The sequence below is a fragment of the Temnothorax nylanderi genome, unplaced genomic scaffold (assembly GCF_030848795.1).
Source record: "Temnothorax nylanderi isolate EJ_2023f unplaced genomic scaffold, tnyl_v1.0 TNYL_tig1296_pilon, whole genome shotgun sequence".
NCBI classification, from domain to species: Eukaryota; Metazoa; Arthropoda; class Insecta; order Hymenoptera; family Formicidae; genus Temnothorax; species Temnothorax nylanderi.
The window spans coordinates 1-15,000 of NW_027250358.1; the positions used below are offsets into that span (position 1 = coordinate 1).

At 37.3% G+C, this 15,000-nt stretch overlaps 2 protein-coding genes across 3 annotated transcripts; both read right to left on the reverse strand.

Moving 5' to 3' along the window:
- Window positions 1-4,701: 4,701 nt before the first annotated feature.
- On the reverse strand, window positions 4,702-7,878 carry LOC139787143 (uncharacterized). Of its 2 annotated transcripts, none has more exons than XM_071726231.1 (6): window positions 7,864-7,878; window positions 7,729-7,791; window positions 6,354-6,425; window positions 5,675-6,288; window positions 5,509-5,594; window positions 4,702-5,249 (listed from the first exon to the last, which is right to left on the reverse strand). In XM_071726231.1, the coding sequence occupies exons 4-5, from the start codon at window positions 6,092-6,094 to the stop codon at window positions 5,538-5,540; spliced, it is 477 nt and encodes a 158-aa protein (XP_071582332.1). In that variant the 5' UTR covers window positions 6,095-6,288; window positions 6,354-6,425; window positions 7,729-7,791; window positions 7,864-7,878; the 3' UTR covers window positions 4,702-5,249; window positions 5,509-5,537. The 2 variants fall into 2 exon arrangements, with proteins under 2 accessions (XP_071582332.1, XP_071582330.1); XM_071726229.1 differs by having other exon boundaries at window positions 7,729-7,766; window positions 7,864-7,872.
- A 1,326-nt stretch (window positions 7,879-9,204) lies between these two features.
- LOC139787144 (uncharacterized) lies at window positions 9,205-10,346 on the reverse strand. The gene is made up of 3 exons (XM_071726232.1): window positions 10,049-10,346; window positions 9,607-9,943; window positions 9,205-9,520 (listed from the first exon to the last, which is right to left on the reverse strand). The coding sequence occupies exons 1-3, from the start codon at window positions 10,085-10,087 to the stop codon at window positions 9,390-9,392; spliced, it is 507 nt and encodes a 168-aa protein (XP_071582333.1). The 5' UTR covers window positions 10,088-10,346; the 3' UTR covers window positions 9,205-9,389.
- Window positions 10,347-15,000: the final 4,654 nt, after the last annotated feature.

The following is a 15,000-nucleotide window of genomic DNA, read 5'->3' on the forward strand; positions in this document are numbered from 1 at the left end:
GTAATACCAAAACCAGTGTGACGGTTACGCCACCTATTAGAAATGCTGCGTTTCCTGATGGTGCGCATAATAATATTTTTAATGAATTGTTCTTTTCACCAGGTATATCCTCAAAATAACAATAATAGTTGATAAATCGCATTGATGACTGTGCGTTTCCAACACCCGCCGATCGCAATGTATAGTTTATTGGTAAATTATTAGTTTGAAACAATGTAAAATATGGATTGCAATTTCTCTTTGTTTATCATTTAATTTTTGAAGTATAGTCATCATTTCTTCTTTTGTGGCTTTAGGAGGACTACTTATTTTTCTTCTAATTTCCTTTGAACAATCCGCTACACCTGTTTGACCAAATATATCTATCTCTTGTTCTTTTGAGATTTTTGTTTTCATAAAAGATTCTTCCTCCTCATTTCTATTTCTTGTTGATCTCTTTGTGCTTGAGGTCAGTGCATTGTCAATTTCTGCATCACCTATCACTGAAAAATTTTTTATATTTTTTCAATTAAATGAATATTTTCTATATAAATTTTTCACAATCTTTTGTCTCTACATCATCTATTTCGTTGTTCCAAGGCAAGAACAATAAAACCTGTTCTCTGAAATAATTATACGATCTTCTTGCAATTGTAACGACGAAATCTATAATTTTATGTTTTTTCCGTTCTCTAATTTCTTTGTCTTCATCATAATCAGCATCGCTATCACTTTTGTGTGTAATCTTTTTTTCTTTACAATTAGATGCGTATTCGGCCAGACAAACATCTGAAAATTTATAAATTCCTATTCTCGTACTTTCAATTATATTTTTGTAGATATATCTGTGAATCGTCACTTAGTTTTCTAAATGTTTCTCATTTTTCAACATACGGACACGCTCTTTTGTGGTACAGTATTAATATAAACCAAACTCTACTGCATAATGAAAGTGGTAGGCCAAGGACATGGTAAACGGCTTCTTGTGCAGACATAGTATTACCATTTATGAAAACGTTAGCGATCTTTCTAAACTTTTGTCTAATTCAAATTCCATTTTCCAAATCTTTTTGCTGCTTCTTAGTAATCGTGACAGACCAGCATCGACTTTTGTAACGTAATTAATCATGTATGAAGCAAATATATGGATCTAAAACAAATTGGAATCCATATTTGATTCAAGAAGAGTCAATATGGTTGTTGTATGCATTTATCGCTACTTCGTTGCTTCGTCTTTTCAAGAATATCTTAATTCTTGTTAACGTGCTTCTAATTGTTTGAATATAATCCTTTTCCGTCATTTCTAATTGTTTTAACATGTCTTCAAAAGATACGATTATATTTTTTTTCGAAACATACTTTCATCAAATCTCTAATTTTTTTTCTATTGGTTTTATCGTTTTATTCTCTTCATTTTCGGCTACTGGTTTGAGTATCATAGTTTCTTTCATAAACAAATATTGGAATATCAAGAGAAGACACGGTAGTGTCTCGCGCCAAGTTACACGCGGAGCGAGACCGACGTGACTCTTTTACGCGGAACGCGACGAGTTGCGAGTACTCGCGATGTTGAGATCTCGATAACGAGTGAACGGATCAAGTTCTAAGTAGGTTTGATCGATAGCTTGGGGTCGAATTAGGGGGGGGTGGTTCTCTTATAATATTTCCGCTACGTGCCCTACGAGCGGAGATATTGCGACGCAAAGTCCGAAATGTGAAAATTTATTTTTAGATACGGAGAGACGTCGTCGTCTCTCAATCAATATAACATATATATATCAGAAATGTCACTTTCACTTTTTCGACACTGGCGGCTAGGGCGTTAGTATCGCAGTGCCAGTGCAGTGCAGACAGTGCGTTTAGCCGCTGTCATCAGTCAGTTCATCAGTTTAAACCTATTCTCGAGAGGACACGGTAGTACGCGCGGAGCGGAGACCGACCGGGACTCTTTACGCGACGCGACCGATTAATTCAAGGTAATTGTTTCATGTAATTATCCTATAATTATCTTATTCTATATATACTGTTACTTATTTTACTGTTTATACTACTACGTTTACGTGAGTGTTTACATAGGTTAATAACCCTATTATATTCATTTATATATTGACAGCAGAGAGCTGATACTGAGATCAAGGAGTCAAGGAGCCTGTTCACACGAGGCGTTTCTGCCGCGCGATTGTGGCCGCGCGTTAACGTTTGCACGAGCCGCACGCTGTCGCGAGGTAAGGTGCGACAACGCGCGTACGCGAAACGGCAGTAACACCGTAATCGTGCCGGCGAATATACTCATGAAATTGAATTGTTTCGTGCTTATCTGGAGATTTCGTATCCCTACATCGTATTACCACCGCTGCCGGAAAAGAAGGTTCTTTACGCTTGGCAGAAAGTGACGACTGACACGTTCGATCCCGACTTCGTTGATCGCAGAAGAGCTGGAGGAGGACTCGAGGTACGTTTCCGATTTGCAATTATAAAAGTATCGTGCGATGAATGTTGTACCCAATTATAACCTCAAATGAAGTGTGCACGTTGCTAGTAACGCTGTCTGTAAAAATTGCGTGAAAGATTATTGATGTAATATAAAAATAAATTACACAATATGTATGTTTATTGTATTAAATTTACATTGAATACGCGGCTTTTTTCAGCAATACGATCAGAAAAATATTAGAAGACGCGTATACGATGCTCTAAACGTGTTAATGGCGATGAATATCATTTCGAAAGAGAAAAAAGGAAATCAGGTGGCTCGGTCTGCCCACTAATTCATTACAGGAATGTGTAGCATTAGAAAAAGATAAGAAGAAGAAGATTGAGAGAATCAAGCTAAAACGCAGCAGTTGCATCAGCTAATCCTCTCTCACATTTTTTTCAAGAACTTGGTTGAACGTAATCGTTTAAATGAGAGTCTTCGCGGGCCACCGAAACTCAATTCTGCCATACAGCTGCCATTCCTCATTTTGTGAATACCAGTTAAAAAGACTCATGGATTGCAGCATTTCAAATGACAAGTATGTCAAACAGAAAAAAAAGATGAAAACAATAATCGATAAATATCACATGTAAATTTAAAGGAGTTATTAATCCGATTTTTTTGTTACAGATATATATATATATATATATATATATGTATATGGATATTTAAATTTGAGTCCACTGTTTCAAAGGATCCGATCGTTGCAGTTAGCATCAGGCGATTTAGAGAAATTTATTCTAGTAACTATTCCTGGTCCAAGTACATCGATCGAGGATTTAGATATGAAATTGGAAGGTTTTCTTTATCGCCACCGTCTCAGTACTATTCGGAGGGAGAAGACGACGAGGAAGAAAGTGACCAAGATGATCAGGCTGATAGTGATCTTGACGCTAATAGCATTCCGAATAACTTCAAAGGCCAGACTCAGGGTCGCATGTTTACTCTCCCTCCCCTCCCACCCCCTCTGGAGCTCCGCCCACCACCTCTTCCCTCTCATTGATTTATTATATATACATATAAAAACGTGCCTCATACTGTACAATATTTAACTGCAGTAATTTTACAATATTATTTCAATATATATTAATGATATTAATACACTTTAATAATAAGCATATTCAAAACTTGAGAATATCAATCCGCGATGTTAAGATACAGTTAAAGGACTTTGCTTCTAATTTTTGGATACTCGCCACTATCATCAGCGATATGCCATTAATAATATCGTCGTTGTTGCCAACATATCTTCGTCTTCACCCCGGTCGCCAGTTTTTAACATTATATCGAACAAGGATAAGAATGATAATTATGATCAAGTAATAAAATGGTTTGATGCACTCGTGCGCGCGCGCATGCGAAATGATCGAAATAAATGAATGACTGAATGGGGTGCTATATTTTAGTGTGTGCGTCATCATACAAGTTTATATGACTAGCGTCTATGTATTATAAATTATAATCTTACAATATATCATAATATTGTGCGTACGAAACATATTGACCAGTACTCATTTCTTATGGCACGTTTATAATACCAATTGTCTGTAGTAAGCAGTAAAATGACGTACGTCGATAGATGCAGGCGCACATTTGACTCGAATTAAAAATACAATAAATTGTAATAATGTTATAATATGAAGTTTGTAGTTTGTGGTTAATCTTTTGAAAGAGAGGAGAGGATGTGTATTATTATTGAATAACGATACTATGTAAGGGTTTGCAGTAATTTTTTTACATCTATTATATGTATAAACATGCTACATTTTTAATGGCTGCGTTTAACAGAAATAAATTATTTTAAAACTATTGCGTAACTAATTGATTATTGATTATCCTTGGTGTTTGTAAACAATCAAAAGTAATAGTATAATTGTGTCGATTATGGTAGGCATTATACCGAAATAAGATTTTGTCATATAATATTTTAACTTGATATTGTTTTTCTGCTAAACGCACCTGATGACATACATGATGTCCGTTGATTATACATTGTACTCATGTTTCGCATGGGTTTACAAAAAGAAAATTTCTGCTTCGATGCTAAGTTAATTGCAATCTGTACAAAAGCACTGTGTAGTTAAACTTGTTAGTGCTGCTTTACTCCAAATCATCATCAAACTCTGAAAAGAAGCAATTATTTCAATAAACTAATCGTATATTCTGTTAACTTGGATTATTGTTTATGCAAAGTTATATACACGCAATATAGTTACGGAGTAGCGTTCACATTTATCGTACAGATAGACAATATTAACCTGGATGTATTTCAAATTGCATACTCTGCTAAACAATTCCTATATTTATCCTAACCGCTAGAAGGTTAACTAAAAATCTTAATTGTAATTTTGTACTTCTTACCGTCTCATCTTACTTTGTTTGCTCGTTAACTTACTTATTTATTTAAAAAGTACTTAAAATTAATTTCTAGTAGGCGTAGATATATTTATGCATTAAACTCTTAAACACATGTTCGCTTTCGTACACCAATCAACGTCATCGTAGAAAAAAAAGTAGTAGTATTAATAGTAAATTACAGGCGAAAGAATCCATACTAATCGATTAAAAATTGGTTTATGGGCCTACACTCGACGAGCGATAATATATAGACGCGTGTAAACGAAAAAAAAATAAAGGAAAAACAAAACGTTTGCAGCCCTTTTTTCCCCACCGGTCGATCGATTGTTCAACCATTTCCGAAAGCCGATCGCTCCTCTCCTCGAAAAGGCACGAGAACTGACCGATCGCGAGGTTGGGTTGTAACGGTTGCATCCAGCTCTTTGCCATCTTTTTGCTGTAACAAACAGAAATTTATTTTATATAATTACAAATTTATAAAAATTTTATGAACGGTGTGTGTGCGTGTGCGTGTGCGTGTGCGTGTGCGTGTGCGTGTGCGTGTGCGTGGTGCGTGTGTGTGTGTGTGTGTGTGTGTGTGTGTGTGTGTGTGTGTGTGGTGTGTGTGTGTGTGTGAGAGAGAGAGAGAGAGCGTGTGTATGCATGTACGTACTTTACTTAAATTTTGTGAAGTAGTAATATATACAAATACATACCTATTTGCTTAGAACATTGATCAAGTGCTTCAACACCCTTTCTCGGCTGAGTTGCACCCACTTATCGGCACGTGTACCACGAGCATCTGTAATACACATATATTATTTTTTTTTTTTATAGAAGAATCTCGTGTATATTTATTAAATTATTATTGTTGTTACTTACAATAATTTTCAGCAACCATACGATGATCATCATAATCATGCCATCGATTGCGAGATAAGCGATCTCGCGAATTTCGAGACATATGTCTTCGTGAATGACTATGATCTGCAGATCGACGGTCGTGACGACTATGATCTCGCGATCGACGATCGTGAGAACAATGATCTCGCGATCGACGGTCACGAGAACAGTGATCTCGCGATCGACGGTCATGAGAACTATGATTTCGTGATCGACGGTCCTGAGAACTATGATCTCGTGATCGACGGTTGGGAGACCAGTGATCTCGCGATCGACGGTCGTGAGATTGACGATTGTAACTATGATCTCGCGATTGACGGTCATAATATAAATGATGACCTTGCAAATATTGGCGGTCGTAACACTTACGTGACTTACGCTTATCTTGCAAACGATCATGACTATGATCTCGTGATTGACGATCGTGAGATTCGTTAACGTGTGTCGGATTCGGTTCGTCAACGTGTGTCGGATTCGGTTCGTCAACTTGTATCGGCGAATTTATTCCAACATCTATTTCATCCGCTGATTGTCGTTCCGGGAATGCCACTGGGGATCGTACAGTTTGCCCCAAAATTAATTTTTCTAGACATCTAGAACAAAAAATATATTAAAATTGTGTAAATAATAATAATTGTAAAATAAAAACATTACGTACAGTCTATTGTCGTTTTCCACCTCATTTTCTCTTAGATCTCTCTTCGAATTACATTTCTGAGGAGCAATAGAACTGTAATAAACAAAAAGAAACATTTGTAAATAATAAATATCGTTAGCACAATTATTAAAAATAGAGTCCCTCTAATAAGAGTCTGGCCAGCTTGCAGTTCAGGATATAAGAGAGAAAAAGAAAGCGAAATACATTTACTTATACATTCATATTGCTTTCTCTTCCTCTCTTATCTCTTTCTCTTTCTGTTCTTTTGAGAAAAATGTATTTATAAATAAAATTATGTACTTATTACAGGATGTCATTTTAATCAATGCAGGCAAATATCTCGAAAAATATGGAAGATATGGAAAAATATTTCAGACAAAGTTGTTTGCCTTGAAGGGAAACATATGATTCCGATGTGTTTCAAAGGCGATTAATTTCTTAAATCAGATAAGTCATCGAAAAGTGAATACTTTACGAGATAGTTCATATTTTATATTAAATAAAAATATCATCATGACAAAACTTAAAATATTTCAAGAAATTCTTAAGAAAAGAGAGCTTTATTATTAGTGTTTCAAAAACGTCTCAACAAGATCTACAACTTTTATCTAAGGGAAAAAATTAAGTTCCATTTAAGAAATTAGTCGCCTTTGAAATTTCTTGAAAACGACATCTACGACATGATTTACATCGAAATCTGTGTTCTTCTTTAGGCCATACAACTTTTGTCTGAAATCTTCCATATTTACCGAGATATTTGCCTGCGTCGATTAAAATAATTCACCCTGCGCGTGCGCGTGTGCGTGCGTGCGTGCGTGCGTGCGTGCGTGCGTGCGTGCGTGTGTGTGTGTGTGCGTGTGTGTGTGTGTGTGCGTGCGCGCGCGCGTGTGTGTGTGTGTGTGTGTGTGTGTGTGTGTGTGTGTGTGTGTGTGTGTGTGTGTGTGTGTGTGTGTGTGTGTGTGTGTGTGTGTGTGTGTGTGTGTGTGTGTGTGTGTGTGTGTGTGTGTGTGTGTGTGTGTGTGTGTGTGTGTGTGTGTGCGTGCGTGTGTGTCTAGATCTAGCTGTACAGTCCTGGAAAAAATTTAAGTCGTACGGCAATTTCGAGAATAATTTTGGAATGTGCCATACGATGTGAGGGCGGATTTCAGGAATGTATCATACATCTAGAAAACAGAAAAAGTCCAGGAAAATGCGTCTAGCCATGCACGCACACGCACGCGTGCGCGCACACACGAACACGCACACACACGCACACACACACACACACACACACACACACACACACACACACACGCACACACACACATGCAAAAGCAAGAAATTTCTAGCATATAATAGCCATAAATAATTTCTTTCAAATTAATAGTTAACTAACCTATTTATTGCTGTCTTCGCATTCCCCTCTCCTTCCTGCTGTAAAGAGGAAGAACAGTTGTACCTAATTAAAATTTGTATCAATACTAAGATATTGTATTTGTTATAAATAAAATATTATGTATGCAATACTTACCGCCATGGCATCTTAATTTTGTTTTACAAAAAATATTCGTTCGTACACGAGCATGCAGCCTGTAAGGTCCTGTAGCCTGGTCACGTCTCGTGTCCGTGTGTGTCCGTGCGGTGTCGGCTAGTGTCGGGCGCACGCAGACGGCTCGTGTTACGTACGTATTTCTATTCTCCACTACTCATGCTGCGGAAAAGCCGCGTCCACAATCTGACATTTTTGGGTGCGTTCAGCAGAACAAACTAGAGTTCCTCTAGTAAGAGTTAGGACACCCCGGTCTGATTCCTGATTGGTTCCGCCATTTATAGGGAAGACGTTAGTGGGAGTGAGACAAAGATCCATGAAAAGTACGAGTGGGGAGGCTGTCTCTCTCGATCGTTCGCATAATTCTCTATTAATGGCGGACGGTGTCCTAACTCTTACTAGAGGAACTCTAGAACAAACCATTTAATAATAATCGAACGTGATTGGTCGCGTTCAGCAGACCAAGCCGCTCAGTAGCAGTCGAACGTGATTGGCTCTTACTTTTAGAACTAACCAATCAACGCAGAGTGTTGATAAGACGAACTCAACATTTGTGTTTGCTGAACGCGCCCATTGGCTCTTACTTTTAGAACCAACAAATCAACGTAGTGTTGATAAAATGATAAAGGTCAATCCAGACAAACTTGCATAGCGCATAAACATAAGCATAAGGGAATTGATTGGTCCATATGCATGTGCATAAGGAAATAGACCAATCCGTTTCTTTATGCATATGGTTATGCACCTATGCAAGTTTGTCTGGATAGACCTTAACTCAACAGTTGTTCTGCTGATTGTTTTACACTTGCTGCACACAGAACTGACAGAACGGAAAAAACGCTTGCTTAAAATATACTTAAAGTAACTTTTAATTCTTCATTTATTGTATTTGTTATTGGTAGAGGTTGTCTAGATAAAAATATCGAGCTTTTTTAAATCTCAAGTTTATGTGTATTTGCTTCCTATTATATACACGCAATATAGTTACGGAGTAGCGTTCACATTTATCGTACAGATAGACAATATTAACCTGGATGTATTTCAAATTGCATACTCTGCTAAACAATTCCTATGTTTATCCTAACCGCTAGAAGGTTAACTAAAAATCTTAATTGTAATTTTTTACTTCTTACCGTCTCATCTTACTTTGTTTGCTCGCTAACTTACTTATATACTTAAAAAGTACTTAAAATTAATTTCTTGTAGGCGTAGATATCTATGCATTAAACTCTTAAACACATGTTCGCTTTCGTATATACCAATCAACGTCATCGTAGAAAAAAAGTAGTAGTATTAATAATAGTAATAGTATCAGTAATATAGTAAATTACAGGCGAAAGGATCCATACTAATCGATTAAAAATTGGTCTATGGGCCTACACTCGACGAGCGATAACGCTTGTACAATATACTCGGTGAAACAGTATACTCGCACAAAGAGAAGAAACACAAAAAAATACAATGCACATAATATATAGACACGTGTAAACGAAAAAAAAAGATACATATTATAAATATACATTTTGTGTATACGATTTTTGTGCATACTGTCCGCTTCCGCTTCCGCTTCCTCTTCCTCTTTCTCTTCCTCTACTTCTGTACCACGCGGCCCTTCTCCCGGCCCTTTGCCATCTTTTTGCTACAATAAAAACAGAACTTTATTTATTTATTCATTTATTTTATTATATATTATATTATTACCATTTACTATAATTTTGTACTTACGTTTCGCTGAAGTTGAAGATGTTGGTGCCGGTGCCGGTGCCGATGCTGATGCTGATGCTGGTGCCAGTGCCGATGCTGGTGCCGGTATCTGCCCCAGTACCTGTGCCTGTGCTGGTGTCTGTCCCGGTGCTGGTGCCGGTATCTGCCCCGGTGCTGGTGCCGGTATCTGCCCCGGTACCTGTGCCTGTGCCTGTGCCTGTGCCTGTGCCTGTACCTGTGCCATCAGCGCGGCGAGTTTTTGCCGTAAATCGTTGTTTTCGGCATTCAACTCCGCCATTTCCGCATCTCGTACGGACATTTCATCATCCGCCATGTTCATATCTCGTGTATCGTTAGCCTAAAACATAAAATAAAAAAGTATTATATTGCTGCCATTCTTTTATTACGCGACGCGACGAGTTGCGAGTACCCGAGATTTTGAGATTATTTAATGTATACTTACATTCATATTAAGTTCCTTAAATTTATCCAGATTTTCCATTCGCCGGTCGCGCGTTCGGCACTGTCGAGTCTGGTTCGATCGAGGCAATTGCCTCCTCTCTCCTCGATGACGATCCTTCGGCGTCGGCGTCGTCCTTGCCGTCCTCGCACCTTGCCACGCCGTCAACAACCTTGCTGAATTCACGCAGTCCCTGCCCACGTCCTCGCGACTATTGTCACGGCGATAGATCCTTATTCCCGACTTGCACACTTTTGGCGGACGTTAAAGTCGAACACGCGATCGTGGAATGACGTCGATCACCGATGGCCGATGGCTACCGCGCTACCAATATGGCCGACTCGAGGCCGAGCGGACCCGCGCTCATGTAGCGCTAATAGATCGTTTTTTGTTTTTAAAGGTAGATTTATAAAGGCCGTAACCGTTGGTTTAAGCCGTAAACCCTAAGAAATTGACCAATGACAGTCGAATGTGAGAAGAATAATCGACTGTGATTAATTAATTTCTTAGGGTTTAATTACGGCTTAAATCAACAGTTACGGCCTTCATAAATCGGCCTTATCGTGCGATTTCATGGTACGGAACGTATGAGCAATGCGGAATTGTTGGAACGAAGTCCGTTCAATCGCAGACATTCCGCCAATTGCGCTCTGCTGAAATGTATTTTCTAATTTATTCTAATGTCCCATGGAGTAAAGCCCCTTGCACAATGCCAGGCAACAGGCAATAGGAACAGGAAATAACCAAAAAATCGTTAATTACAACCTAACAAATTCGCATGCTATGATTGGTTGGCAACAGGCAATAGGCACAGAATTTCCAACGTGACGAAAACTCTGTGTCTATTGCCTGTGTCACTGTTTATTCTGCATTTATACATGATTTCTGATTTCTATTCCCTGTTCCTATTGCCTCAATTGCCTGTTGCCTGGCATTGTGCAAGGGGCTTAAAATTCGCGGAAGCGCAATTGACGCTAGCCAATCACAAGACCCTTTTCGTAGATTCGTTTATTGTATCTATCAAAATAATGTATATTATTGGCACGCACAGATTACGCTTCCACGTTTTCCGCTGCACAAAGAAATCGGCGGAATAAACGTAAAAAATGATCGAACCAATTTTCAAACGTTCTGCCAATTCCGCATTGCGCATGCGTTTCATACCATGGATCACATCATTAAAATTGCAAACACGTATTGTTTATCGATACGCGATTATCGACCTGGGATTATCGACTGTGATAGTTTGTGCGATTATCATGATTTCTTAAGTTTTATGGTTGTAGCTTGGACTTTATGTGTCAGTGACACGATCTGATTGACTGCAGTGAATCGATCGATATTAAACACGATAATAATAAAGCAAAGAAGTAAGTAGAGGGTATTTATTATCTCTTTCAGCGGATAGTTATATATATATATATATATATATATATATTAAATATTTATATATTTTATAGGTTGTGTCTGGCATTCAATGCAACTGTGTGTTTGCGTGTCTTGAGGTATGTATTTTGAAAATGCATGTTATAATTTATAAACAGTAGTTTTCTATGTCATCCATAAGATATTATTGTTGACATGTTTTTTTAAGTGTATCCCCAGTAGGTCTAATCTATTGATAACTGAAATAATCCTTTAACTAATTGAACAAAAGTAGAATTAAGTAATTATTGAAATGAAGAAAATTCAGGTTGATTTTTGGGATTTTTTACAAGCGAAAGCGGAAACATTAATCTGCATATTGCACGTAGCAAGCCGCATAAGACGCGGTAAAGAATCATCACCGATGTCATTCATTTATTGAATTTTGTTTCTGTTCATTTAGTTAAAGGGTCGTTTCAGTCATCAGTGGATTAGGCCTTAAAAAAGGGCTTTAGAAAAACGTGTCAACAATAGTACTTTATGGGTGATATGGAAAGCTATTATGTCTGTTAAGTTAACATTCCCCCTCCACAAGAAACTTGAATAACTCATGTAGAAATTAAGTGTTCTTTATGTTAATTATGTGCTTCACGATTTTTGTGCTCAAGCGGTTTCGCGGGAAATCGTAATTGAAAGTGGGGGTGCTGGCCTAACATAAGCTAGCACTCCCACTCATTAAAATTACATATAATTTCAAATGCCTCAAAATTAGTCTATAACAGTTTAAAAGATATACGCAAATAAACATCTATACAGAGTGAGGCAATAACTATTACCACCTTAAATATATTCGAATCTATAAGACCCAGAGAAAAATTATTAGTGTAACCAAAATTGTACGGTACGAAGGAGGCTACCTATAGCAATAATAGTTTTTGTCTAGGTTGATTTGGTAATATGATAGAGGAGCTGAAAGTTCAGAACTCATGACACAAGATCATTGAACAAGATTTAAAGTGAAGAAAAAACGATTAAAAAATACATTTTTATATTGAATAAAATTTACGTTTAAAGAAGATGTTTGAAGTGATGGCCATCATTATCGATGCAACACTGGATTCTTTCGATCACCGATTGGCTTGCTCTTTTAATAACGTTGGGAGTTATTGACGCACAGGCTGTAATAATTCGTTGTTGCATGTCTTGATTGCGATAAATAAACTCAATGAACAATTTACCAATCACTGGATTGGACATAGGGGTCGTATAGTATGGCCAGCTCGTTTGCCAGACTTTACACCACTGAATTTCTTTTTATGGAGAACCCTAAAGGACTACAAAGAAGAACCAACTACACTTCAAGACATGCAACAACGGATTATTACAGACTGTGCATCAATAACTCCCGACGTTATTAAAAGAAAGAGCAAGCCAATCAGTGATCGAAAGAATCCAGTGTTGCACGTATAATGATGGCCATCACTTCATCACTTCAAACATCTTCTTTAAACGTAAATTTCATTCAATACAAAAATGTATTTTTTAATCGTTTTTTCTTTACTTTATCTTCTTCAATGATCTTGTGTCATGAGTTCTGAACTTGTTTTCAGCTCCTCTATCATATTATAAAAAAATGTACCAAATTAATTTAAAAAAATTAAGATGACCTTGATATCTCCGAAGTGTCTCCACCTGGACAAAAATTATTGTCGCTATAGATATCCCCCTTCGTACTGTACAATTTTAGTTCCACTAATTTTTCTCTGGGCCTTATAGATTAGAATATATTTAAGGTGGTAATACTTATTGCCTCACCCTGTATACTACTGATACAAGAGTAAAGTACCAGTTAAAATACAAATAGCAAATTGGTTTTAGTCTTAAAATGTTCCTCAATTTATGTGCTCCCAAAATATGCACAATGAGATTTTCATGTTTATCCCCTTTGGCCGACCCAAACGTGAACATCCCGTACGTACAAGAATAAAGTACCAGTTAAAATAGATAGCAAATTGGTTTTAGTCTTAAAATGTTCCTTAATTTATGTGCTCCCAAAATATGCACAATGAGATTTGCATGTTTATCCCCTTCGGCCGACCCAAGCGTGAACACCCCGTACGTACAAGAGTAAAGTACCAGTTAAAATAGAGATAGCGAATTGATTTTAGTCTTAAAATGTTCCTCAATTTATGTGCTCCCAAAATATACACAATGAGATTTCCATATTTATCTCCTTTGGCCGACCGAAACGTGAATATCCCGTACGTACAAGAGTAAAGTACCAGTTAAAATACAAATAGCAAATTGGTTTTAGTCTTAAAACGTTCCTTAATTTATGTGCTCCCAAAATATGCACAATGAGATTTTCATGTTTATCCCCTTTGGCCGACCCAAATGTGAACATCCCGTACGTACAAGAATAAAGTACCAGTTAAAATAAATAGCAAATTGGTTTTAGTCTTAAAATGTTCCTTAATTTATGTGCTCCCAAAATATGCACAATGAGATTTGCATGTTTATCCCCTTCGGCCGACCCAAACGTGAACACCCCGTACGTACAAGAGTAAAGTACCAGTTAAAATAGAGATAGCAAATTGATTTTAGTCTTAAAATATTCCTCAATTTATGTGCTCCCAAAATATACACAATGAGATTTCCGTATTTATCTCCTTTGGCCGACCCAAACGTGAATATCCCGTATGTACAAGAGTAAAGTACCAGTTAAAATACAAATAGCAAATTGGTTTTAGTCTTAAAACGTTCCTTAATTTATGTGCTCCCAAAATAGGCACAATGAGATTTGCATATTTATCCCCTTCGGCCGACCCAAACATGAACATCCTGTACGTACAAGAGTAAAGTACCAGTTAAAATAGAGATAGCAAATTGGTTTTAGTCTTAAGATGTTCTTTAATTTATGTGCTCCCAAAATATACACAATGAGATTTCCGTGTTTATCCCCTTCGGCTGACTCAAACGTGAACACCCCGTACGTACAAGAGTAAAGTACCAGTTAAAATAGAGATAGCGAATTGATTTTAGTCTTAAAATGTTCCTCAATTTATGTGCTCCCAAAATATACACAATGAGATTTCCGTATTTATCTCCTTTGGCCGACCCAAACGTGAATATCCCGTACGTACAAGAGTAAAGTACCAGTTAAAATAGAGATAGCAAATTGGTTTTAGTCTTAAGATGTTCTTTAATTTATGTGCTCCCAAAATATACACAATGAGATTTCCGTGTTTATCCCCTTCGGCCAACCCAAACGTGAACATCCCATACGTACAAGAGTAAAGTACCAGTTAAAATAGAGATAGCAAATTGGTTTTAGTCTTAAAATGTTCCTCAATTTATATGCTCCCAAAATATACACAATGAGATTTCCGTGTTTATCTCCTTTGGCCGACCCAAACGTGAATATCCCATACGTACAAGAATAAAGTACCAGTTAAAATAGATAGCAAATTGGTTTTAGTCTTAAAATGTTCCTTAATTTATGTGCTCCCAAAATATGCACAATGAGATTTGCATATTTATCCCCTTCGGCCGACCCAAACGTGAACACCCCGTACGTACAAGAGTAAAGT